General features: G+C 48.5%; 1 protein-coding gene across 1 annotated transcript; it reads left to right on the forward strand.

Annotated features, from left to right (window-relative positions):
- The first annotated feature begins 9,201 nt into the window (after nucleotides 1–9,201).
- On the forward strand, nucleotides 9,202–25,241 carry PSMD4 (proteasome 26S subunit ubiquitin receptor, non-ATPase 4). The gene is made up of 10 exons (XM_075907817.2): nucleotides 9,202–9,357; nucleotides 15,309–15,449; nucleotides 16,823–16,937; nucleotides 19,192–19,278; nucleotides 21,610–21,678; nucleotides 22,378–22,593; nucleotides 22,688–22,796; nucleotides 23,391–23,522; nucleotides 24,089–24,156; nucleotides 24,908–25,241. The coding sequence occupies exons 1-10, from the start codon at nucleotides 9,332–9,334 to the stop codon at nucleotides 25,073–25,075; spliced, it is 1,131 nt and encodes a 376-aa protein (XP_075763932.1). The 5' UTR covers nucleotides 9,202–9,331; the 3' UTR covers nucleotides 25,076–25,241.
- The last annotated feature ends 372 nt before the right edge of the window (nucleotides 25,242–25,613 follow it).

Genomic DNA, 25,613 nt, shown 5'->3' on the forward strand with positions numbered 1-25,613 from the left:
CTACAAAAAGGATGTGGACGCATTGGAGATGGTCCAGCGGAGGGCAACCAAAATGATTAGGGGGCTGGAGCATATGACTTATGAGGAGAGGCTGAGGGACTTGGGTCTGTTTAGTCTGCAGAAGCGAAGAGTGAGGGGGGATTTGATAGCAGCCTTCAACTTCCTGAAGGGAGGTTCCAAAGAGGATGGAGAGAGGCTGTTCTCAGTAGTGACAGATGGCAGAACAAGGAGCAATGGTCTCAAGTTGTGGTGGGAGAGGTCCAGGTTGGATATTAGGAAAAACTATTTCACTAGGAGGGTGGTGAAGCACTGGAATGGGTTACCTAGGGAAGTAGTAGAGTCTCCATCCCTAGAGGTGTTTAAATCTCGGCTTGACAAAGCCCTGGCCGGGTTGATTTAGTTGGAATTGGTCCTGCCTAGAGCAGGGGGCTGGACTTGATGACCTTCTGAGGTCTCTTCCAGTTCTATGATTCTATGATTCATGTCTCTGAAAACTATTGTTTGTCTGCAAGCTCAGAAACAAAGCAACTGTATGGATTCTAAGGCCAGATGCAACCACTGTGGTCATCTAGTCTGATCTCCTGTCCCGCACAGGCCAGAGACCTGCCCCAAGTCATTCCAAGAGTGGATCTTTTAGAAAAACATCTGATCTTTATTTAAAAACTCAGACTATTTCTACACTGCAGGCTTCTTGCGCAAAAAGTTATTGCGCAAGAGCATGTCCACATTGCTATGGATGCTCTTGCGCAAGAAAGCTCTGATGGCCATTCACAGAATGGCCATCAGAGCACTTGTGCTTTTTCCAATGGGGATTTCTTGTGCAAGAAACCCCTGGGGCTCGTCTACTTTGAAGTAGGAATAAGAGCCTCCGGAAAAGGGCGCTTTTTCCGGAGGATCGGGGCCAGTGTAGACGCTCTTTTCCGGCTTTTTTAAAAGCCGGAAAAAAGCGGCAGACATTTTTATTTAAATGCCGCGGGGGATATTTAAATCCCCCGCGCATTTCCCTACTACGACTCATGAAATTTACATGCCCCTTCCGGAAAAGGGGCCAGTGTAGACGTAGCCCTCTTGTCTGACCACATGTGCCTTTTTGTGTAAGAGCTGTTGTGCAAAAAGGCTTATTCCTTGTAGAAAGAGGAATAACTTGCACAAAAAGCCTTGTCTTCTGATAATCTACTGTACTACTTGCGCAAAAACGCGCTTGTAGTGTTGACGCTCAGTGAGGTTTTGTGCGAAAACGACCGTTTTGGGGCAAAAACTCTGCAGTGTAGACGTAGCCTCAGTGATGGAGAATCCATTACATGACTGTTGGTAAATTGTTCAGATGGTTAATCACACCTTATTTCCAATCTGAAAGTGTTTGGTTTCTACGTCCAGCCATTAGATCATGTCAGACTGAGAGCCCATTATCTAATATTGGTTTCCCATGTAGATAATTCTAGGCTGTAATCAAATCTTCCCTCAACCTTCTCTTTAACCTTAATAGAGTCTTTGAGTCTCTTACTATAAGGTATGTTTTCTTCTTCTTTATTCATTCTCAGGGCCCTCTCCAATTTTTCATCATCCCGATTGTGAATTGTGGGCACCAGAACTGCACACAGGATTACACCAGTGACAAATACCAAGATAAAATAATCTCCCTGCTCTTACTCATGATTTCCCTGCTTACACATCCCACTGAAAAGCAGATTGTGAAGGGCCTTGACTTTAAGCAATCTAGCCCCCTTGTGTATCATTCAGTATCAGAGGCAGAAGTTGACCTTCGAATTGGCCCATAAAAGTTTCCAACACCCACTTACGTTTTCAAACAAGCGCCTTCGTGCTTTTTCCCTTTGGCCACTCACGCCTGGGACGAGCCCTGTAAACAGCCACAAATCTTCGGGATTCTCCTCCTCCAGAAAGATTATTAGAATTGGAATTCTTCCAGAGAAGAGAATTGGCAGTCTTACAAAGAATTACTATTAGGGAAATGGACAAGCAGAGATTGAAAAAGACCAGGACTGTTCAACTTAGAAAAGAGATGACTAAGGTGGGGATATAATGCAGATCTATAAAATGGCCTGGAGAAAGTGAATAGGGCAGTGTTATTTTCCCCTTCCCGTAATGCATGAACCAGGAGTCATCAATGAAATGAACAGTCAGCAGGTTTAAAACACATAAGGAAGAACTTCACGCAATACATAGCCCACCTATGGAACTTCTTGCCAAGGGATGGTTTGAAGGTCAAAAGTATAACTGGGTTATAAAAAAAATTAGGAGGAGCCCTGTAATACCTTAAAGACTAACAGATTTATTGGGGTATCAGCTTTACAGAGGTGGGCACGACATCCCTAGAGGCCAGGATGGTGTTTTCAGGAAGAAACCCAATGCATTGTAGTTTCCTTGGGACGTCAGTGGTGTCTCAAAGCTAGCTAGAAGTGCTGCTAGGGTACGGCTTGAGGAGAGAGTCCACATAGCCAGACAAAAGGCAATTTTCCTTCTCTTGGTATTCACACCTCATAACTGTTGGGAGTGGGCCACAACCATTCTGACTGAATGGGCCCTGTTAGCACTGGTCCTCCATTTGATAAGGTAACCAACCCTCTTCTTTTCATGTGCTAGTCTATTTCTGTCTGCCTCAGTAATTTCTACTCCATGCTTCTGATGAAGTGTGATTTTTTTCCCACACATCCTATGCCCAAATAAATCACAGGACTCCAGGTTTTTGTGGATACTGACTAAAATGGCTGCCCCCGAGACTTTTTAAAAAAATCAGGAAGTTCCTGGAGGATAGGTTCATCCGTGGCTATTTGCCAAAACAGCCAGGGATACAGCCCCATGTTCTGATGGGTGTTTCTGAACCTCTTAAATGCCAGCAGATGGGACTTTGGGGATGGATCACTCAGTGATTGTCTTGTTCTGTTCATTCCCTATGACGCTTCTGGCACCAGCTATGCTCAGAAGACAGGCCAGATGTACCAAAGATCTGACCCAGTATGGTCGTTCTTATGTTCTGCATCCTACTTAAAGCTCCCCTTTGCCATAAGGCCTATAAAAGCACGGACAACAGTTTGGCTGCTGGTGGGCAAAGCCTGTCATGCTGACCGTCTGGTCTCACTGTTTTGCTCGTCTCACGCTCTATAATCCAGCTATTGTCTTTTTGCCCAGACTGGAAGCTTTTAGGGGCAGGGATTGTCTTTGTTTGGTGTCTGTTCAGTGCCTCACTGTGGTTCTTGAGCACAAGCGTATTTTCCAGATGGAGACATGGACGCCCAGGGTATGTCTACATTGCACGGCTATTTTGAAATAAGCTATTCCGGAATAGTTATTCCAAAATAGCTTATTTCAAAATAGCGCGTCTACACTACAGGGAAGCCTCAAAATTAGTCTGAGTCAGGCTTCCCTAATGTAGACGCGCTACCTCGATTTAGAGCCCCAAGAGGCACTGGGGAGGGGCTATTTCAAAATAGCAGTGGAGCATCTACACAGGCCTTATCTCAAAATAGCAATTTCGGACAGGCGTTATTCCTCGTCGAATGAGGCTTACAGATTTCGGAATGAGCTGTCTGTTATTTCAAAATTATTCCAAAATAGCAGAATGGCTGTGTAGACACTCGCAATGTTATTTTGAAATAACTCTAGTTATCTTGAAATAACAGTGCAGTGTAGACGCACCCCCAGAGAGCTGAAACTACCTGCTCTTGGTGTCAAGTATCAGAGGGGTAGCCGTGTTAGTCTGAATCTGCAAAAGCGGCGAGGAGTCCTGTGGCACCTTATAGACTAAATGAAGTGTAGGAGCATAAGCTTTCGTGGGCAAAGACCCACTTCGTATGCATCTGACGAAGTGGGTCTTTGCCCACGAAAGCTTATGCTCCTACACTTCAGTTAGTCTCTAAGGTGCCACAGGACTCCTCGCTGCTTCTGCTCTTGGTAACACTAGGAAAAAATCAGTGGCCAAACTGGGGAGAGCGCACAGTCCCAGAGCGTGCTCTAAGAACTAGACAGACAACAGAGCCATTCTTGGAAAATCACCGCACTCTCTGCAGCCAAGGATACACTGCAGCCCTTCGAAGAAAGACATCAGGTCCAAGCGTAGTTGTGAGGAAGGAGAAAAAAGGGAAGTCACACTGTAGCTGAACTCTGCTGAACATCAAACCGGCCTGGCTAGAACATACTAGGTTTTTATGCGCGCTCTGCCTGCTTTGCTCTGCCGCCTGCTGAGCGTAGCAGAATGCAGGCCCTTTGGCTCGCATTTCCCCTCCAGCTATTATTTTTTATTGGTCTGGCACAGCAGCTCCCGACCTTCCTTGGTTCGCATACCACCCTCTTAAAAATAGTCTGTGACGTGAATGGAGTATCAAGCTCCTGTACCCCCATGGTGTACACAGCACCATTAGGGGCAGCTCTGGACAGCAGAAGAGAACTGGGAGGGGGCCTGCCTGGATCAGCTCTCTTGCTTTCAGGGTTGAGTGCAGCCCCTGCCAACGACCTACTGACGGGTGGCCAGAGACATGGTCTGTTTGAATGATGGCACCTCTTGTGGTGGAAAACCCAGGTTTTCAAAGGGATTTTGCCTTCTCCATAAATGACAAGTAGTCCTGTGGCACCTGAGAGACTAACAAAATATAGAAATATAGTATCATGAGCTTTCATGGGTAAAACCCACAGCCAGTCTCCCCTGACTCAAGTTTTGTCCCAAAAGATCATGATCCTGTATATACTTTTGTTAGTGTCTAAGGCTATGTCTAGAGAGCAGGCTTCTTTCAGAAGAAGCTTTTCTGGAAGAGATCTTCCGAAAAAACGTCTTCCCAAAGAGAGCGTCTACACAGCAAAAGCTGGTTGTTTTTAAAGTTACAGACTAACCCGGCTACCCCTCTGTGCCGCCTGCATGTGACTGTCTGTGCACTCCTAGGCTATATCTACCCTGGTGCGATCTTGCGCCAGAGCTATGCAAATGAGGCTAAGCGTGGAATTTCGCTGAGCCTCCTTTGCATATCTAATGAGCCGCTATTTTTGCGGAAGAGGCTCTTGCGCCAGAAGGAGCTGGCTACACTGCCCCTTCTTGCGCAAGAAACACCCTCTTGCGCAATGCTGCTATGCTGATTATTTTCAGGCATAACGGCGTTGCGCAAGAGGGTTTTTCTTGCGCAAGAAGGGGCAGTGTAGACAGCTCCTTCTTGCGCAAGAGCCTCTTCCGCAAAAATGGCGGCTCATTAGATATGCAAATGAGGCTCTGCAATATTCCACGCTTAGCTTCATTTGCATAGCTCTGGCGCAAGATCGCGCCAGTGTAGACATAGCTCTAGGGTGTGAGACCATCTTGCCTTTAACAGCCTCTCGCTGGAGCGCCTTCCATCCAGAATTACAGAGCTCGCCCTGGGAAAGGGGATTCTGATGAAATCAAAATGCTTCTGCGCGTCCCTATCAAGTAAACGTGCCTCAGAATGTAGCAACCACTGTGCACCAGGGAATCATTTTTTCAGTACAGGAGGAGGGCTTGACACATCTGGAATGTGAGCGACCCAGCTGGGTCAGAGAGGGGAAAATATTGTTATTACGCAGAGGGTCAGGACCTCATTTTGCTGCAGGCTGTACAAAGCTACAGTCCCTGCACTAACCTGCTCACAATCCAAGGGCTAGATCCTCTAACTGGTTCTGTGCAGAGCCCCTGCTGCAAGTGACAGCACATGGTGCTGGGATGACAGCTCCATTTCCATAGCTCTGTACACACTTGCCTCGGAGTGGCTAGAGCATTCGCCTGGGCCTTGGGAGACCTAGGCTCTGGTGGTCCCAGCTCCACGCTTAGCCTGCTGGGTGACCTTGAGCGAGTCGCTTCCCCGCTCTGGAAGTGACTCTCTTTGCCTCAGTGTCTGCCTGTAAAATGGGAATAAGGATACTGACCTCCATGGTAAAGGGTTTTGAGAGCTGATGAAAAGCACTTGCCGTTATTTTACTTTTAATATTACAATAGCAGCTAGAGGCCCTGAGTGGACATCAGGACCCTCCCCCATTGTGGTAGGTGCTGTACATACACTAAGAGCAGGTCTACAGCTAAAATGCTGCACCAGTGCAGCTGCACCACTATTGTGCCTTAGTGAGGACACGCTCTGTGGATGGGAGAGAGCTCTCCCATTGGCACGGTTAATCCACCTGCACCAGAGGCCAGAGCTGTGTCAGTGGCAGAGCTCCTATCAACATGGTGCTGTCAACACCGTGCACACAGGTCCCATCAACACACGATGCTGTCTACACCGTGCATGACATGGTTGCATGGCGTAGTTGTACCAAAATGATTCTGGAGCGTAGAGCCAGGCATACTGAGAGCTCAGGCGATCCAGACAAACAAGGCAATGGGTGGGAAGGGAAACAAACAGGTGAAGTGACTCACTCATACTCACAGCAGGTCAGCCAGGAATAGAAGAACCCAGATCTCCTGGCTCCCAGTCCAGTGCCCTACCAAACTGGATCACATTATTACAGAGCGGGGTGGGGAACCTAAGGCCCCCGGCTTCCATGGATCTGGCCCCCCAAGGCTTGGGGCTTCCTCCCAGCATTGAGGAGCCCATGCTGACGCTCCAGCCCCCTCTTCTCCAGCTACCCCTCCCCATGGGGATGGAGCGCCAGTGCTGGCTCCCTGCTGCGGGGGAAGGAGCCCTGAGCCTTGCAGGCTGGAGCCAGACAAGCCAGAGCCAGATCCAATCCAGGGGCTCTACCTGATGTTGGTGGGGGAAGCAGCTCCATGCACTGCCCTAGTCCTGGCCCCCCTAGGCTCTGCTGCACAAGGGGGATATGGGGAGTGTCCTTCTGCTTCTCAGTCAGAAGCCATGGCAGTGAGGTGGTGTGCTGTGCTTTGCTTTGGCTTCTCACTTTTGTGCAGCCCCACAGAAAAATCAGTGGGTCAGTGGTCCCCAGACCCAAAAAGGTTCCCACCCCTGTTATAGATGGACAAAGTATGTTCAAATAACAAAGCTCATTGTTTTGTTCCTGGAGCTGACTTTAAACACGGACTAGAGAGATCATCACAAGCTGCTCACACAGCAGGAACCCCTGAACAAAATGTGCCGGGGCCCCAGCCCTGAACTGTACCATCTAAACCTCAAGTCCACCCTTAAAAAGTGACTCATGCTTCTTCCAGAGAAACACAAGTACCTGCTCCCTCCTCTTGAGCTGGTGGTGCAGTGACCCCCACTGGCCAAATGTGGTCAGGTCATTGCTCTTGCTTTTAAATCCATTAACAAAAGAGTCTCTGATTTTTGTTTACACCGTAAGGCTCTGTCTACACTGCAGGTATTCGTCAGCAGAGAGTATGCTAATGAAGCGCTCATTAGCATTTTTCAGGCTGTCATTTGCATATTCTCTACTGATGCTTTTTGTGCGACAGGTTTTTGCGCAAAAACAATCAGTGTAGACTGGTCCATTTTGCACAAAATCCCTTATGGATCAAAAAAGGAGATTTACAGGATCTTGTGCAAAAGTTTTTTTGGGGGCAAAACACTCATCCTACACTGCTTGTGTTTGCGCAAAAACCCCTTGCGCAAAAAGCATCGGCAGAGAATATGCAAATGACAATGCAATAAATGCTAATGAGCGCTTCATTAGCATACTCACTGCCGATAAATACCTACAGTGTAGATATAGCCTGAGAGCTAGAGGCGCACGTCGGAGTTTCAGTTACTACAAGCCTCATAATTGAAGTTTACCATCCTCTGGGTAATTTAACTGGCAGGAATGGATCCAAGTCAACCATGATTCTGATCAAAGAAATGTGCCCAAATCCCCTTTTCCGGGGGATGATGGGAAGGCCAAGACTATAACAAGGGTCAAGCAAGAACCAGATGAATTCATGGAGGTTAGATCCATCAATGGCTATTAGCCAGGTTGGGCTGGGATGGTGTCCCTGGCCTCTGTTTGCCAGAAGCTGGGAAAGGGGGACTGGGCAGAGCCATCCCATCCATAGGATAGATTGAGGCTGTTGCCCCAGGCCCCCTGCTGTGGCTGCCTCAACTATCCTATGGACAGGGCCCAGGTTGGCCCAGGGGATTAACTGAGGGCCTGGCACAGAGCAGAAGCAGGAATTGCCCCTCTGCCCCACGCACTCACTGTGGCAGTGGGAACCCAAGTAAGCTGGCAGACTTCTCCACTCCACCCCACCCCACCCCACCCCACCCTGTTTGCCCTCTCCCAGCCCGCCGGGCTCCACCTCACTGTGACAGCAGGAAGCAGACTGCCCCAGCCCCAGGGCACTCCAGTTCCAGGTGAAGTGAAGCGCAGCAGGCTGGGGAGGGTGGCAGGGCGGAGCGGAGCAGGCTGTGGGTTGCTCCGGCTCCTGCTGCCTGGCTCACATAGCCTGGGAAAAGGGGTGGAGGAGGGCCGGGACAGAGGAGGGCTGGGACAGGGGATGGATCACCTAATGATTACCTGTTCTGCTCCTTCCCTCTGAAGCACCTGGCATTGGCCACTGTTGGAAGACAGGATCCTGGGCTAGATGGACCTTTGGTCTGACTCAGTGTGGCCTTTCTTATGTTCTTAACCCATTCAAGGACTACTCCCAAACAATCAACACATGCTGCACTCCTCCATGTACTTGCCTTATGGCCGTGTTTCTCAAACTGTGGGTCCCGACCCCCCAGGGGGTCACGAGCAACTTAGAGGGGGGTCGCGGTATCCCCAAGTTTGAGAACCCCTGACTTATGGGTACATTCTAACTTGCTGAGTTGTTGGGCAGCCACGCTAGGAGCTGTTGTGGCGATGGCACATCTAGAACACTTTAATTGGGAATAAAGGGCTTGTACAGTCCTGCGAGGCCAGTTTTAAAGGGAGCACAGGGACCAGCCAGTCTGACCTGTATAATACAAGCCAAAGAACATTCTCAACATAATGCCTGGAAAGTTCAAGTCAGGGGGGTCTCAGACCTACAACCAGCCCCCTCCCTGTGTCCGATTCTTTGAATTTCCCGTCTTTGTCTTTGCCCCACTGCAATCCCCACAAAGGGAGTGAATTCGGTATCAGGGCGGGAAATTCCCCAGGCGATTTTGTTTGCAACTATCTGGCACCGCTTCTCGGCCACATGACCATGCATCTGGACCAAGTCACTTTTCCTGCAGGAGGCCCAAACACAACGGAAGCCCCTGGGGGAGGGTTTGCCCAGGGCTCCATCTCCACCCAGAGCTTCCCTGCTCGCGCAGCCCAGGCCGGAGTGGCCCTTCTGGAGTCCCTTGGGAAAGCGCTTAGAAAACCACAAGTCCCAGCGGCCCTTGCAGGCGGGCGGCCGGTGATTGGCTGGCGAGCGGGCCAATGCGAGGGCAGCTTGTTGGCTGGGCCTAGCCCGGCCGGTGAGTCGGAGGGTGGCAAGATGGTGCTGGAGAGCACTATGGTCTGGTGAGTGGCGGCCGGGCCGCGGTGGGCGGGGCCGCGCCGGGACCCCGCTGAGGAGCGAGGGGGGGGCCGGGCCGGCACCGGGGACTGGGACCCAGACCGGGACCTGGCGCCCGCCGGGTTTCCCTGAGTCATCCCGGCCCCGGCCCTAGGCCCGACCGGGGAAGTAGGCGGGGAGGGCTCAGCTGGGGGGGGGGGGGAGGGACAGGCTGGGGGGGCTCAGCTGGGGGGGGGCAGGGACAGGCTGGGGGGGGCTCAGCTGGGGGGGGGGCAGGGACAGGGGGGGGGGGGGCTCAGCTGGGGGGGCAGGGACAGGCGGGGAGGGCTCAGCTGGGGGGGGGAGCGGGGGGGGGGCTGGGGGGGCAGGGACAGGCTGGGGGGGCTCAGCTGGGGGGCAGGGACAGGCGGGGGGGCTAAGCTGGGGGGGAGCGGGGTGGGGGCAGGGGGGAGGTGGTGGGGCTCAGCTGGGGGGCAGGGACAGGCTGGGGGGGCTAAGCTGGGGGGGAGCGGGGTGGGGGCAGGGGGGAGGTGGTGGGGCTAAGCTGGGGGGGCAGGGACAGGCTGGGGGGGGCTAAGCTGGGGGGGGAGGGGGTGGGGGCAGGGGGGGGGGTAAGGATAGGCTGGGACCAGGGATAGACTGGGGGGGCTAAGCTGGGGGGGAGCGGGGTGGGGGCAGGGGGAGGTGGGGGGCTCAGCTGGGGGGGCAGGGACAGGCTTGGGGGACTAAACTGGGGGGGCAGGGACGAGCTGGTAGGGCTAAGCTGGGGGGGTAAGGATAGGCTGGGACCAGGGATAGACTGGGGGGGCTAAGCTGAGGGGGCAGCGGGGTGGGGGGGCAGGGGGGGGGGGAGGTGGGGTGGGGGCTGGTGGGGCAGCTGGGGGGGCAGGGACAGGCTTGGGGGGGGGGGCTAACATGGGGGGGCTAAGCTGAGGGAGGAGTGGGGTGTGGGCAGAAGCTGGGCCGGGGGGGTGGGGGGGTAAGGATAGGCTGGGACCAGGGATAGACTGGGGGGGCTAAGCTGAGGGGGCAGCGGGGTGGGGACAGGGACGAGGAGGGATGTGAAAGAGGCAGAGGGCACACCAGTGCTGGGATGAGGAAGAGGAATGGGCAGTATAAGTACTAGGTTATGAGAGGCAAGTGGGATCTGTTGTGTTCTCCAGTCCAACTTAGAACTCATACAATTACTCCCTTGTTTGAAGGGGCACAGTAACAGAATGAGGGATGAAAGGGTGGTCACAAGGTGGTGGGAATTACTGCCCTTGTATGGGGAGAGGTGTTAGTGCTCAGCTAGTGGCGTGGATTAAGCTAGTGGGGGGGATTAAACTGTCCATTCCAGACTAGAAGGTGGTTTGGAGCCAAAGCATAGCTGAGGCAAGGGGAAGAAGAGTTGTTAGCTTGCATGTAAGGTTGGGCTTGGAGGGCTATGGGATATGACCATTGTTTGGATGGGGAGTTTCTCCTTGGCTGTGCAGGGCTTTCATCTGATGGGCAGTGAGTGATAGAGTCTGCGATTCAGAGGGGGCAGTGGTGGGATGTGGTGACATTAGGGTCAGGTGGGAAAGGGCAAATATTTGACATTGGTGTGCAGAGGACTTGATGCTGAGGTGAAGCTGCAGGGAAGAGTTGGTGGACAGACTTTGGGAGGATCAGTTGGGGCTGAGAAGTGGCAACATTTGAGGTAGCTGAACTAGCATCCACAAAAATAGCCAAGGCCTTCTCTCTGTTAACTTGCCTCTAGCCTGGACTGGATTTAACCCCCCAACCCTCCTCCCCTGCACACCCCACACGTGTCTAAGGATGTTAAATCCTGGTTAAACAGTTAACCAGTTAAATACTGGGGTTTCCTGGTGTTTAACCGGTTGACCGACTAAAGTAGGATTCTGGGCTGGGGAACACTTCAGCCCAGCTGGAGCACTTCCCAATGCTGTGCTGAGGCTGTCACAGGCTCCCATCTCCCACCAGAGCAACCCCCCCTGCCTGCTGGACACCCAAACTGCTGTGAACAGGATCTGCTATGGACCAGAGCAATCTCTGCCTGTAGCCAACCCCCTGTGGGGCTGGAGCAGTCCTCCAGTGCCCCCCTCCCTTTACCAGTTAACAGAAACCTGTAAGCATTGCCTATTTAGGGTGATGCTTACCAGGAGACTGATTAACCATTCACATCCCTACACATATAGCACAAGCAAGGCTGGTTAGGGTTTGTGGCCCAGTGTAACTTATTATAGAAGCAGACGGGAGACTGTTCACAGGACAGTTCTCACTCTCTTCCAAACCTCTCTCATAAGCACTGGAGAATATAAGTTACTTTTTAGATTCACAGCTCCTGCACCCTCTTCCCTTCCCATGCTGTCAGTGACTGGGGAGTTTAGGTGGGTTAATGCCTGGCTGGCATGAAATCCTGGGCAGCTGCAATCCGACTGTATTAGTGTTATGCCGTTGCTTAATACCAGATGTTAAGTAAAATGGTGGTGTCAGTTTTGCCTCCTACCTTATCATGCTGATAGGTAGAGCTAAAATCAGGCATAGAAAGTTTATAATTCAGAGATGCATAAAAAAATCAGTAAATTTACATATTAAACATATCATTGTTCAGTGCATGATAAAGATCATGGCTGCTAGAGTATCTCAGGCCCATTAGTTGCTGCAATCTAATTACCAAATGTAACAATGGCAGAGATTCATAAGATGCACAAAACTTCCTTTGTGGGTTGTATCTGGTAACTAAATAGCCCTCCAGTTAATTAGATGGAGACATCACAGTACCCCGATTTGCTAAGTAAACTATGTCAGAGCCAAATAAGTGACTGTGTCAGGTTAATTATTGTTCTTTTGCAACTGTTGATTTTGTGACTTTGGGGAAGTGAGTTCTGAAATTGGAGAATAAAATCCCAGATCTAGCGAGTTCAGTCCATTGTTGCCCTGTACATTGTATGCTCACTGACACTAGGGATGTGAATGGTTAACTGGTAAACTTCACCCTTTACAGCTGAGTCTTACAGGTTACAGTTAATTGATGGGGGCTGTTCCAGCCCTGCAGTGCCTGATGCAGGCAGGCCTGTTACAGGCCTGGCCTGGGTGTACTGTAGGCAGGGGTGCTACAGCCCAGCTAGAGCAGCCTTTGCCCACGGTGAGCAGGGTGGCCACCCCCTTGGCGCACCCCTCCATTTAATCGACTGACCAGTTAAACATAAAAGCTTTGTCTACACTGCAAGGTTTTTGCACAAAAAGCTTTTTGCGGAAGAGTTCTTGCTCAAAAACACATCCTCACCTCAAAAGTGCATCGCAAAAGCATGGACACTCTTGCGCAAGGAATTTCTGATTGCCATTCACAGAATGGCCATCAGAGCACCTGTGCTTTTTGTGATAGGCTCTTTTTGCACAAGAAACCCCTGTTGAGCGTCCACACACACCTTTTTGCGCAAGAACTCTTGCTCAAAAAGGAGTTATTCCTCATAGAAAGAGGTATACCTACACTGCAAAAAGCCCTCTGGTCTGCCATTTTACTGTAAATTTTCTTGCGCAAAAACGCTCTTGAGGTGTGGACGCTCCGTGGGTTTTTGCGCAAAAACGTGTAGTGTAGACATAGCCAAAGTTTAACCGGTTAACTAATTAAACAGACCTTTACATTCCTAGCTAACACCAGTGCGGAATATGTGCAGCAGGCTGCCATTTTCATCTGGAAATGTATTTACCCTCACTCTTACATTAGGTTCATGTGGTGACAATAGCTGCACAAAGTGCAGGGCAAGAAGAGCTAGGCCGTAAGTATTTGTAGAGGGTTGGACCAGAGCACTAGGAATCTTTAATCCTGGCTTCTGCTGGTGCTCTGTCACCATGGGAACTCATGAAATCTGTATCCAGTAAAATAAGAATATTAACTTGCTTCTCGGGGTTATTGTGAGAATTAATGTTCTCAAAGCACCTGCCATGTACTGTCTTACTGCATGCGTCCATTACCATTCATTGTGTGTTAGTGACTGTCTGCTTCTTGTAGTAAAGAATATTTGTGTTCAGCAGCATACAATGTGACAGAGTTTTGCATTTCAATTCAGGCTGATGCCTTCTGGCACAAGAAACAGGCTTAATATGGCACAACCAAGAGAGCAAGGATTAAAACTGGATCCTGTGCAGTGACATTTTGTATGTGAAAGGTTTTTAATTGCACAGAGGCAATTGCTTCTGACTGCTGAGCTCCTGGCACACAGCAGGGGCTCCTTCTTTGCCTCCATTTGCCCCACAAGCTGTTTATGTGCTTTGTTACAGGGTCTCTTTGCTCTGTGCCCTCCATTCTTCCACCATTATTTCTTCTGTCTGGGAGAGAGGTCATTCAGGGGCTCAACATTTTAGACTCTATTGGAGATAAGAGGAAGAGCTGAAATGTGGGGTGTGTGGAAGACATCAGTGGCCCCGTCAACTAGTTCATTGATCTACAGACTGGTTGAAACTGTAACTCTGCTAACTAGATGCCTGGGGCACCCTGTGTCTCCTGCTTCCCAGTTTTGTTTTTCACCAAAATCAATAGGGTTCTGCCCATTAATGCCTAATTTGAACATTTCCTGAAATTTGTAGGATGGCATTCCAGAGTTATTGCTTTATTCATAGACGTGCCATCAGGTTGAGAGTAGGGCCCCACTTTGTTCAGCCAATACTAATATTAACGAAAGCCCTGTTGTAGCAAGCCATCAGTGTTGTAGAGGTTAGCTTGCCTAGAATTAGACAGCGAGTAAATCAAAATCACCATTGTCAGTGGAGCTAACAAGTACTATTTTGTGATCACAACTGCAGTGTAACAACTCCTTCTAACTGAGGAGGAGCCAGGCTGTTAATCTGCATACTCTGTTGGGAACCCACAAAGCTGGCAGTTTGCTGTTTGATAACACTAGGCACAGATATAGCCCAGAAGCTCAAAGCACTTTGCCAAGAACAAGTGGGAATTAGCCCATTTACACATGAGGAGGGAATTGAAGTGCAGGGAGGTTACTTGCCCCAAGCTTGCCCTGTAAGTTAATGGCAGAGCCTGGACTAGAACCCAGAAGCCCTTCTTTCTGGTCTCCTGTTTTAACTGCTAGACATCACTGCCTCCCAAACAGCCAAATCTATACAATGGCAGAAGGGCATGGATGTTTGGCCATGATGCCAAAGTACTTAGGAAGCTACAGATGATGAGTCTAGAGTGGTGCTAAGTTGCTATGATATGAAAAAGTTGTACACTGCTTCTTAAAATGTCAAATAAAAGCTCATAAACCTAAGAGATGCTTGTGTATGTATATTGATGGGAACATGGGTATTGCCCCTTCAGATTGGCCCCGATGTTGTATATCCTGTTGCCAGCCGTGGTTCATATGACAGATGCGTCTGGGGATTCTTTGTGCTCACCTACAAAACTTAGAACCTGCAACTGATCTTGAGTGCTCTTCAGCTTGCAGTTACAGATCGGGGGGATTTGCAGGCCAAGCTTTAGGACTCATGGCATGAAGGCTCTCAGGGTCTGTCCCACAGGCCCAGAAGACCTATGGTACTTGGTCCTGCTGTGAGGGCAGGGGACTGGACTCGATGACCTCTCAAGGTCCCTTCCAGTTCTATGAGATGATATATCTCCATATATTCTATTCTATTCTATAGACATTGTCCAACTATAATCAGGGCTTTAAATGGGTTTGGGTCTTGCATCTGAATTTCAAGACTCTTGAGTGTGTTAAATATGGGACTTCCATAGGTCAATTCCACCTTGGCTGAAGCCTTTGACTTGTTTTTCAGGCTATGTGCATGCTTCCTCTCTCGCTCTTTTTCTCTCTCTTGTTGCATTGACAAGGATCAGGGGACATATATGCCTCTAGCCATCTGATCACAAATCTAGGATCCAGAGGCTTCATTTTCATGAACCAGTTTAAGGTAAAAACCCAACTAGCCTGCTTTTTTAATTCTGACCTTACTGAGTTGCTTTATATTTCAGTGTGGACAACAGCGAGTACATGAGAAATGGAGATTTTTTACCTACCCGCCTGCAAGCCCAGCAAGATGCCGTCAACATTGTGTGCCACTCGAAAACCCGTAGCAACCCAGAGAACAACGTGGGGCTCATAACCTTAGCCAAGTACGTCTGTGGAGTTCCCCCCCAGACATCAGAATGACTCCTGCTCTCCCACCCTGAAGATGGGTGTGGTTTAGTTCAGGGTTTCTCAATGTTTCCCCCTCTCCTCCCCCCTTCAACATGCTATAAAAACTCCAGGGCCTGGCAAGGAGAGGAGTAAATTCAAGGCTCTTGGCTGGAGGAGGGACCCTTGGGCATAGGCATAGTTTTACTTCTGTTTAGGGTGGGAGGGAAGGAAGGGCTGGCAGCTCCACACAGTGGGGTCCAGGAAAGGAGCTCCACCTTCACCCCAACTCACCTCAGCAGGCCACCCAGCCTGTCTGGACTGTGCAGGGATGGAACCCAAAAATATAACTCAAAACAGGGACTCAGTTCAGAAAGTTTGAAAACTGCTCAGGGTGCAAAGAGGGGATAGTGAGGGGCTGTGTATGGGGCAGGCTCCCAGTGCAACGCCCAGCTTCAGCGAAGGGAGAGGGGGAGACTAGAGTCCCCAGATTCATCTCTGCACCACTCCTGACTTGGGGGGGGGGGGGCATCTCCCACAAGCTTCAGCCCCGATCTCACCATTCCTGGTTTAGGGGGGAAGGTTGCTGACTTCTGCCCCAAACTGCTCCTGGCTTGGGGAGGCCACACTGGCTTCAGCCCTGCACTGCTTTTGAGGAAATGGAAGGAGTTTGCTCCAGGCTTGGCAAGGGGTGCGGGCGGGGCGGGGCTGCTGGCCTGCGCCACTCCTAGCTTCAGCCCCGTTGGGGGGCGCCTTGCCTCAGGGCATTGGGTTTCAGTCATGGGGCCTCACAATCCCCTGAAAGAGCTCAAGGATTCCCAGTTGAGAATTATTGGTCTATGTAATGTTTCCCAGCCAGTGGGTTGCCACCCCCGTGGTGGTAAGGGGGTGAAGAAAGGCAGCGTGGGGTATATGAGAAGAGATTGTAATACTGTCTACAACAGAAGCTGTGCCTGCACACCTTAATCTTGCAAGGTTTAGTACTTTTTAGCCTCTCAAACATAAATTACATCGGCTTATCGTTGATGGAGTTCTTACCCTTTCTTTTACAGTAAACATGAGCTACAAATATTTTTTATCTTGCATGAGGGGGGTCGCCAACCTGAAAAGGCTGAAAAACACTGATCTAGTGTACTGGGCACAAATCTGGCTTCTGCTCTTTTCCATGTGACTGGAGGGGGATTCTGTGCCTTGGTTTCCCCCTGAAAAAGGATACTACCTTACAAGTTGGGATTGGTCCTGCCTTGGGCAGGGGGCTGGACTTGATGACCTCCTGAGATCTTTTCCAGCTCTATGATTCTATGATTAATATGGCTGATTAATGGTTTGAAAGGACTTTTGTATAATAATGCACCCATTTCTGTTGTCCTAGTAACTGTGAAGTGTTGACTACACTTACCCCAGACACGGGCCGAATCCTTTCCAAATTACATTCGGTGCAACCCAAAGGGAAAATTACCTTTTGTACGGGGATCCGAGTGGCTCATGTAAGTGACCTTGTTCATTACTTTTTCTTAAACGAGTTGTCGTCATGTATTTCTGTAACCTCTCTCATCCTGAAGCAGTCTGTTAACTGCTAGTGTGGCCTTCTAGAGAGAGCATTGGACAGTGTCTTGGGGGCCTCGTTTGTTTCTGCTTTTGGCCTGCTGGGTGATCTTAAGTCATGTCACCTCTATGCCTCTGTTTCCTCCTCTGTAAAATAGAGACCTGATACCAGCCTCCTTTGTAAATTACTTTGAGATGCCTGGATGAAAAGTGCTAGGTAAGGGCTTGTTGTTATAATAAAGCCTTGTCATAGTGTTTGTTTAAATGATAAACACTGTAGCTGGTATAGCTGTACTGCACAGCAGTTGAAGATACTCAATTCCTTCATTTGGAAGTGCAGGGTGAATTTAGACAAGTGGCCTGTAACTACTGGAGTTGAAATTGAGCCAGGTTCCCGGATTTGATGTAATCCCGCTAGAACTCCTGTCTGCTACCGTGGTGAATAATACTCTTGAGAAGTTGAGTGTAGGGAAATCAATAAGACGATTTGGTGAAATAGGAAGAGAGAAATACAAACTGGAGAGGCTCTCAGTGTCTGTGATGGCTTTTGATTTGTTACCAAATTGCTGGGATACAGTTGCAATACATCCTGGCTACATCTAGACTGGCATGATTTTCCACAAATGCTTTTAATGGAAAAGTTTTTCCGTTAAAAGCGTTTGCGGAAAAGAGCGTCTAGATTGGCATGGACGCTTTTCCACAAAAGCACTTTTTGCGGAAAAGCGTCCGTGCCAATCCAGATGCAGTTTTGCGCAAGAAAGCCCCGATTGCCATTTTCATGATCAGGGCTTTTTTGCACAAAACAATACCATGTTGTCTACACTGGCCCTCTTGCGCAAAAGCAAGTTAACCAGTAAGCCTTCACAGGATCCTAAAGCTGGGGTCTGGGTTGACAGCAGTGGAACACTCCCATAGCCTGAGCCCTGCAAGCCTGAGTCACCTGGCATGGGCTAGCTGCAGGTGTGTAGTTGCTGTGTAGACCTCAAAGAACTCACTTCATGGCTTTCTCTTCCCTCTTTCCTTGGGCATAAAATAGGGATCATAATACCTGCCTCACAAATACAGCTAAATTAACATCTGTCCTGCTGGGATCCTTTGATAGACAAGTGGCGTTATTAGTGCCTGCTCTTTGTAAAGCTTGTTGTGGAAACAGCAGACACCTAAAAACAGCTTATTGCTCAATCCTGAATCACTAGTCATACGGAATGCTAGAAATCTTTGACAGGATTTGAGGTGGAGACCTATTGGCACTTCTAGCCCATTCTCTAGATCAGTAAAAATCAGTTTTCAGCGTGTTCTCCAGTGGTGTGTTCAGTGCAGATTTAAATCTCAAAACAGTATGGCGCTTATCCTCTTGAAACTACTCCTCAGTCTAATGAATCTAGCTTCATAAAATGCCTCCTGGTTTTTAGCTCAGATTCAGCCCATTATTCCAAGGTATATGTTAGGGATGTTGAATAGAGGCAGCAACGGGGGGGGGGAGAGCGACTAGTTGAGGAACTAGTCAACTATCCGATAAGCTTTTGCTTATTTGATAGTCGACTAGTCACTTATATCCCTTGTATATGTGCGTAATAGCCCATTTTTTGCATCCTATTCAAATCCTCTCCCTCCTGGGCATTTATATTTTCTTGATGCATCAGGAACCATTAGCATCCATATGAGGGTTAAAAAGACTGAAACTCTTGAGCTTGGAAAAGAGGTGACTATGGGAGGATGCCCTAGAGGTCTATAAAATCATGCATAGTTTGGAGAAAGTGAATTGGGAAGTGTTACATACCCTGTCACGTATCTCAAGAACGAGGGGTAACCCAGTGAAATGAATAGGCAGAGGGTTTAATACAACAAAAGGAAGTACTTCACACAACACAGTCAACTCTGTGCCAGGGGGTGTTGTGAAAACCAACAGTGTAAATGGTCTCAGAGATTTAGATATATTCGTGGAGTATGGTCCATCAATGTCTGTTGGCCAAGATAGTCATGGATTCAACCTCGTGCTCTGGGTGTTTCTAGCTTCTGACTACCAGATGCTGAAAGTAGATGATGGAATGGATCACTGAATAATAGCCCTCTTCTGTTCATTCCCTCTAAAGCACCTGGCCCTGGCTATTGTCCAAAGACAGGATAAATAGAGCATTGGTCTGACTCGGTATGGCTTTTCTTATATTCATCTTGATGGCATCTCTTATTTTCCAGTTGGCTTTGAAACATCGTCAAGGCAAGAATCATAAGATGCGCATCATCGCCTTTGTTGGGAGCCCTGTGGAAGATAACGAGAAAGATGTGAGTAAAGCATGAGCACTTAGATGAAATTTCCTCAGTGTGTTTAATCCGTGATGGTGAACTTGCAGGTCTGGTCTACACTACAGACCTAGGACAGTATAATTGTGTCCCTCAGGATGTGAAAAATCCAGTACTGTTGCCTTTTGGAGATGGACTAACTATTCCAACAGGAGAGCAATGCAGTGTTTTAAATCTAGACATGCCCTCAGTCTTCAATGCTGTTTCTTTTTCTATTTGTTTATGCTGCTCTTCTCACCTTGGTATCAAGTGCCTAATAATTGCTGCTTTCTTGAAACTGCAGCTGTTCAGTGTAATTCAGAACTATGTTGGTCAGTCTTTATATGGAGAAAACCTGATTCTAAGGAATTTTAATGGAGCACTGATTACAGTCGTGTCATTGAATCTGTATCAAGAACTGTAAGACTCAAAGCTTTTGTCCCAATGGGACTACTGTTTAGCTGACACCCTATGGGTGTGATTTCTAAATCAAAGCAAATGGTGCACACTTACTGGCCTTCATAGATCATACTGACCTAAACTAAACTAAACTAAAAGTTCCTTAGTGAATCTCACTGAAGTTTGATGTTAATATGCACTAGGGAACTTTTTGTTTCCTCCAGCGTGGTCTCCCTGGGCCAGTTAATGCATGACATGTTAATGAGCTTTAGAAATCGCATAGTAGTAGGCTTGTACAATACAGATTTTATGTCTTAATTGGTAGCACACAAGATGAGTGGAAGGAGTGTGTATCCAAATCTTCCATCCTATTTCGTGTAGACCTCGCATTCTAGCTGTTGCATTGCCCACTTGTCACTTTTTGGATGAAGTTAAATCCCTAAGGACAGTATGAAGACAATCAAGCTGTTTCCTAGGATAATGTCCCAGTTCTCGTAATACATGCCCCAAAGAACTGGACCTCCACAGTGCTGCAGGATCACTTGACTGAAAGCTGCTGCTGCGGCTAACAATAGTACTATTATCCCTCCCTTGTCAGAGTGGCAGGCCCTCAAGTAACAAATACAGTAACAAATGACAGTCCTAGACAGGAGATCCTGTCTTTGTCCCAGCCTTGTGGTCACAGAACACCACAGTTCATGTGTGTGGAAGAACAGAGCTGGGGGAAGAGAACTCTGTTCCGTGATGGAAGCATTGAAGACTGATTTGTTCTCAAGCCCTTATCAATGAACACTGGGACCATACAAGCTGGGTAACTGACTCCTTTAAGTGTACAGAATTCCCTGACAGAGGAATGCTAGCAAGGCTCTTAAAGGCCAGTAGCATTTGAATCCCTTTTAAAAGTAGGTTAGGGAATTTAAATTTGATCGTGCTTAAATTTCTGGTTGCAGTACAGGGCATCCCCACTATAAGTCGCGCTGCTATACATCTGTTTCACACTAAAGTCATTGATGCTTGTAGGAACTGATGCATTAAATCCTCCCATTCCCTGCTCATAAGTCACGCAAAAAACCTCCCAATTTGTGCAAATGGAAGTCAGCTACGGGAAAAAAATTCCCCGCTTTAAGTTGTTTCAGTATAAGTCCAAGTTTTTTTGGACTGTATCTTGTAGTGAGGAAGGACTATATTAAAAAAGCCTTCAATCAGAAATCTAAACTCTAATTGTGTTTGTTTTTTATAACAATTTAAAATAGGTGCCTTTTAATTAAATCAAAGTACAGGCAGTCTCCAGGTTACGTACAAGATAGGGACTGTAGGTTTGTTCTTAAGTTGAATTTGTATGCAAGTCGGAACTGGTACATATTGTAGGGGAAACTCTAGCCAAACATTTCTCCAGAGCTCAGTTTTATTCTCCCACACCTCACTTCCATCAGTCCTTTATTCTCAAGCTGAGGTGTCTGCCGAGAAAAGCCGCTCTGCGTCTCACTGGTCTGCTGGGGGGGGCGCTAGCTTTGCGTCTCTCTGGTCTGCTGGGGGGAAACAGCTAGTGCGGGGTTGCCTCACCCCGTTTGTAAGTAGGGATCCGATGTAAGTCGGATCCATGTAACCCGGGGACTGCCTGTACATACAATTATAAAGATAACCTAAGGTAATTCAGATTGTCAGTGTGTTTCTTTAAAACAATGTCAGAAGCTTGCTGGCTTTAAGTTCTGGCCTATTAGGCTTTTCATTGGAGTAAAATGGAGATGGAACATCTCAAACGTTTTATGTACAGAAATAATCTCTTATGCTGAAGCTTGTATAGAGTGTGGCGCCTGTTAGATGCTTTGATATCTGGTTTTGTGTCCTGATGAACAAATCCCACGCACTTTTGTCTGCCTTCTGTTATGTGGAGACAAGTGATGAAAGACTAACACTCCTTTCTCTTTATTGCAGCTGGTGAAACTGGCAAAGCGCCTTAAAAAGGAGAAAGTAAATGTTGACATTATCAACTTTGGAGAAGAGGTGAGACTTTTGAACTGATCTCCTAAGAATGTTTGGAATAGAAAACAGCACTGGGGGTTAACATCTCATTTTCAAACAGTTGGCTCCTATTTCTCTGGGAACACAAATGAAGAATACGAACACAGTTCCCTGTGTCTTATTTTCTTTAGCAGCAATGTTAAGGCTGATCTGTTCAGACAATAGAAATCCTTCCATTAATATTTTACAGATTCCAAAGGAGATTCTTTCTTCAAATATTCCTTTGCTGTGTTTGCAACCCAAACATTTCACATTTCTGCTAGTGCTTCAGGGAAACTGACTGATCTAAACCTACCATCAGTGAAGGGCAAAAAGACAGCAAATTGGATTTTTAAAACTCTTCGTTTTCATAAATGAAAGTGTTAAAGGACATCTTTTCTTTTTTTGTTTTTAACTTAGCTTCTGCAAAGGTTGGTTTTTGCACAATGTTCTGGTTGAAAACAGAAAGCCATCTGTAATTTTGAGTTTCCTCCATATTTATCAGTTTGGGGTACAATCCTTTGTAAGCAAAACCTGCTTCACCATTGACATTTAAAACACCAAACCTGTCCTTAAGGACAGTGTGAAGTTCCCGCAGGGTTTTTACAGCTCAGAGCGCAGCAGTATCTCCTGTGAGCCAAGCCAACAGAAGGAAGCCACCCTGAGTTCTGACTTCTCTCTGTGTCTCTTCCCTTCCTGTAGGAAGCCAACACAGACAAGCTGACTGCCTTCATTAACACCTTAAACGGCAAGGATGGGACCGGTTCCCATCTGGTGACTGTGCCCCCAGGTCCGAGCCTTGCCGATGCCCTCATCAGCTCCCCCATTTTAGCTGGGGAGGGCGGTGCTATGCTGGGCCTTGGCGCTAGCGACTTTGAGTTTGGAGTGGATCCCAGCGCAGACCCAGAACTGGCTCTGGTAAGAGATGATAGACCCAAGAATGGCTTTGAAGGAGCCACACTGTTTGTGAACATGCCAGTGCTGTGAGTATGCCCCGTTGTCTGCTCCACAGGCGCTGCGTGTGTCCATGGAGGAGCAGAGACAGCGGCAGGAGGAAGAGGCCAGAAGAGCTGCAGCTGCTTCCGCTGCTGAGGCAGGAATTGCAGCCACTGGTGGGGATGGTAAGAAACCGGGTGGGGGATCTAATCCCTCTTCGTTTGGGAGGGGCGAGGGTGAGCAGCGAGTTGAGAGGAGGGAGTCTGCAGCCAGGCCTTTGTGTTGAGATCCTGTCCAACCTCCAGTGCCAAGCAGGCCCTGGGTGGCAATTGGATGGGAGGTACAGCTCTGGGCATTCACTAGGGGCATCGCTTCCTTTCCAGTGATGGTTTGGAGACCTCCAGCATGGCGCTCCCCTTCACCAGGAATGCAGAAGGAGGCCCCGATCACTCACGCTCGTTAGAGATCCCATGGCACGTTCCACAAGAATACCATTAATCCCATTATCGCAGCCCAATCCCTATTTGGGTGTCTGCTTCCCCTAAAACTGCCCTCTGCACTTTGTTGGACACAGTATTTGTCCTGTCCTGAACTGTTGTGCATTGTGGCTGTGCTCTTTGTGCCACTGTCTTGTTCCACCCCAGAAGAAGCTGCCTTTCAGTGGGAAGGAGGGATCCTTCTCTCAAGTTGGAGAGTGGGATGTATGTCAATGGAAATCACTCTGGAAATTGGAGGGAGAAGTGCTCTAGGAACGTGTGCGGTGTTTATTCCTGCGCTAGATTCGGACGATGCCTTATTGAAGATGACGATCACCCAGCAGGAGTTTGGGAGAGCCGGCCTGCCCGACCTTAGCAGCATGACAGAAGAGGAGCAGATTGCTTATGCCATGCAGATGTCTCTGCAAGGACCAGGCAAGTGGCTAGAATTTAACACATCTGTCTAATCCCTGAAGACAATTCCTGGGCTGCCTGATTTCAGAAGCAACAGCAGGTTCTCGACACCTCCGAATGTCCAGTAAAGGTTGGGCACCCAGAAATGAAGATACACCGAATTAGTGAGTGTTTGTCTGAGGGGGCCTGAATCCCACGAATGTCCTGCCTGTCAGGGAGCGAGGGATTTCAGCACCGTCCTGTCTTCTGCCTCGAGGCTTCCTGCTGTACCCATCAGCATTATCCCAGGCACCTCTTGTGGTAATTCTTGACTGATACGGCGTCTGTAGTGGGGTAGGAATGATTTGCCATGTGCTGCTATGGACAGGCACAACTGGGTAAAAAAGGGGTGGGATCAAGCACCGCCAGACTCCTGATCTGAAGGCCTGCAGTTGTGGCTATTGGGTCTCTGAGACTCCAGATCTGCTAATTGCTTTGTGGCACGTTGCCTTCGGGATCTTTACATACACAGCTTGCTGCCAATCCAGCAGAAACGCAGCTGCAGTAAAGGTGGTGGGGAGTACTCATCGTTCCTTTCCTCTCTTCAGAGTTTGCCCAAGCTGAGTCGGCCGAGATTGATAGCAGTGCAGCCATGGACACATCAGAACCTACCAAGGTGATGGTCTCCCCGTGCACCTCCATCTCTTACGGCAGTGTTTCTCAACCTTTTTTTTATAAAGTAGCTCTTAAAAAGAAAAAAAACAAGTACTCCCAGTACAAAATTTTCAGACACAATTTTTTTCTACTGTTGCAACACATTTGTTTAAATCGTAGCCAGGCAGGCAGTGACATTTTTGGGTGTAAAAAGTACAAAAATGATAAAACTCTGTAAAACTTAAAACAAAAATTCAGTTTTCTCCAAATTTCAGTTGTTGACGTACCCCCCCCCCCAGACTTCTCTCGGGTACCCCTAAGGGTACTCGCCACTGGTTGAGAAACACTGTCTTACGGCATCCCCTCTGTGTAGAGTCCAAACTCCCCCTCTCCTTAGTCTTGGTTCACATCGCTGTTCAGTTCAAGCTTTGTCAGTAGGATGAGGGATGTTACCAGGTTAACCGGTGGGGTGCTCTGGCCCTGGCCCAGCCATCCATGTTTAATGGATTAACCAGTTGAACGGGATTTACATCCCTAAGTAAGATTTGCTGCAGCTGGGGTTCCTCCCACACAGCTGCCCAGCTCATACCCTACGTCCAACTTTCCCCATAGAGCTTACACCTGCTTCCCCAGTGAGTTCCTGGAATCCACTTAAATCTTCCCTAACATGCCCAGCACCTGCTACCAGGGTGGAGTGCTTTGAGTAGCCTGTTAGATCAGCATATCTTCCTTGTGAGGGAGTGGGCAGTGACTCTCTCTACATGGACGTGCAGGAAGAAGATGATTATGACGTTATGCAGGATCCGGAGTTCCTACAGAGCGTGCTTGAAAACCTGCCTGGGGTCGACCCCAACAACGAGGCCATCCGCAACGCAATGGGTTCTTTGGCCTCGCAGGCCTCCAAGGAGAACAAGGACAAAAAGGAAGAGGAAAAGAAATGATGGCACGGGGGTACCGGCCCCTTACCACTGACGAGCAATTGGGATAATCTTAAGCCCTGCATGTTCCGGTCCATATAACCTAATAACGTCGATTTACTTAATCACTGTTCTCCAGGGTAGGATGTTTTTTTTCTTGATGTAACAGTTAATAAAAACGTTAAATTTTTTTTCCATTTCCCTTCCAAAGTAACTATCAAAATGCTAATGGTTTTCCTAAAGACGCATAGGAATTGTCAGGTTGGCCCAGGCTGGGTTCATCTTGCCCAATGTCCTAACTCCAGGGTAGGACCATCGTCCTCCCTGCATTGATAGGGTGACCCACCTCCAGGGAAAGCTGTACTTAGGCCCAGGACCTCACAATGGGGGAGAAGGCTTCATTTAAACCAGATTAACTGGGTCCAAGAGAATTCCTTGCGTCTTTGTCCTGGTGTAGCTTTCTGTTTGGGGAGTACTTCTCTTACTGATGCACCAGAACAATCCCTAGACTGGACTTGGTTGTACTGGGGTACAGGACCTTTTCCTGGGATAGTGCCTCCCC

This window comes from Pelodiscus sinensis, chromosome 22 (assembly GCF_052426305.1).
Source record: "Pelodiscus sinensis isolate ZL-2025 chromosome 22, ASM5242630v1, whole genome shotgun sequence".
Classification (NCBI taxonomy): Eukaryota; Metazoa; Chordata; order Testudines; family Trionychidae; genus Pelodiscus; species Pelodiscus sinensis.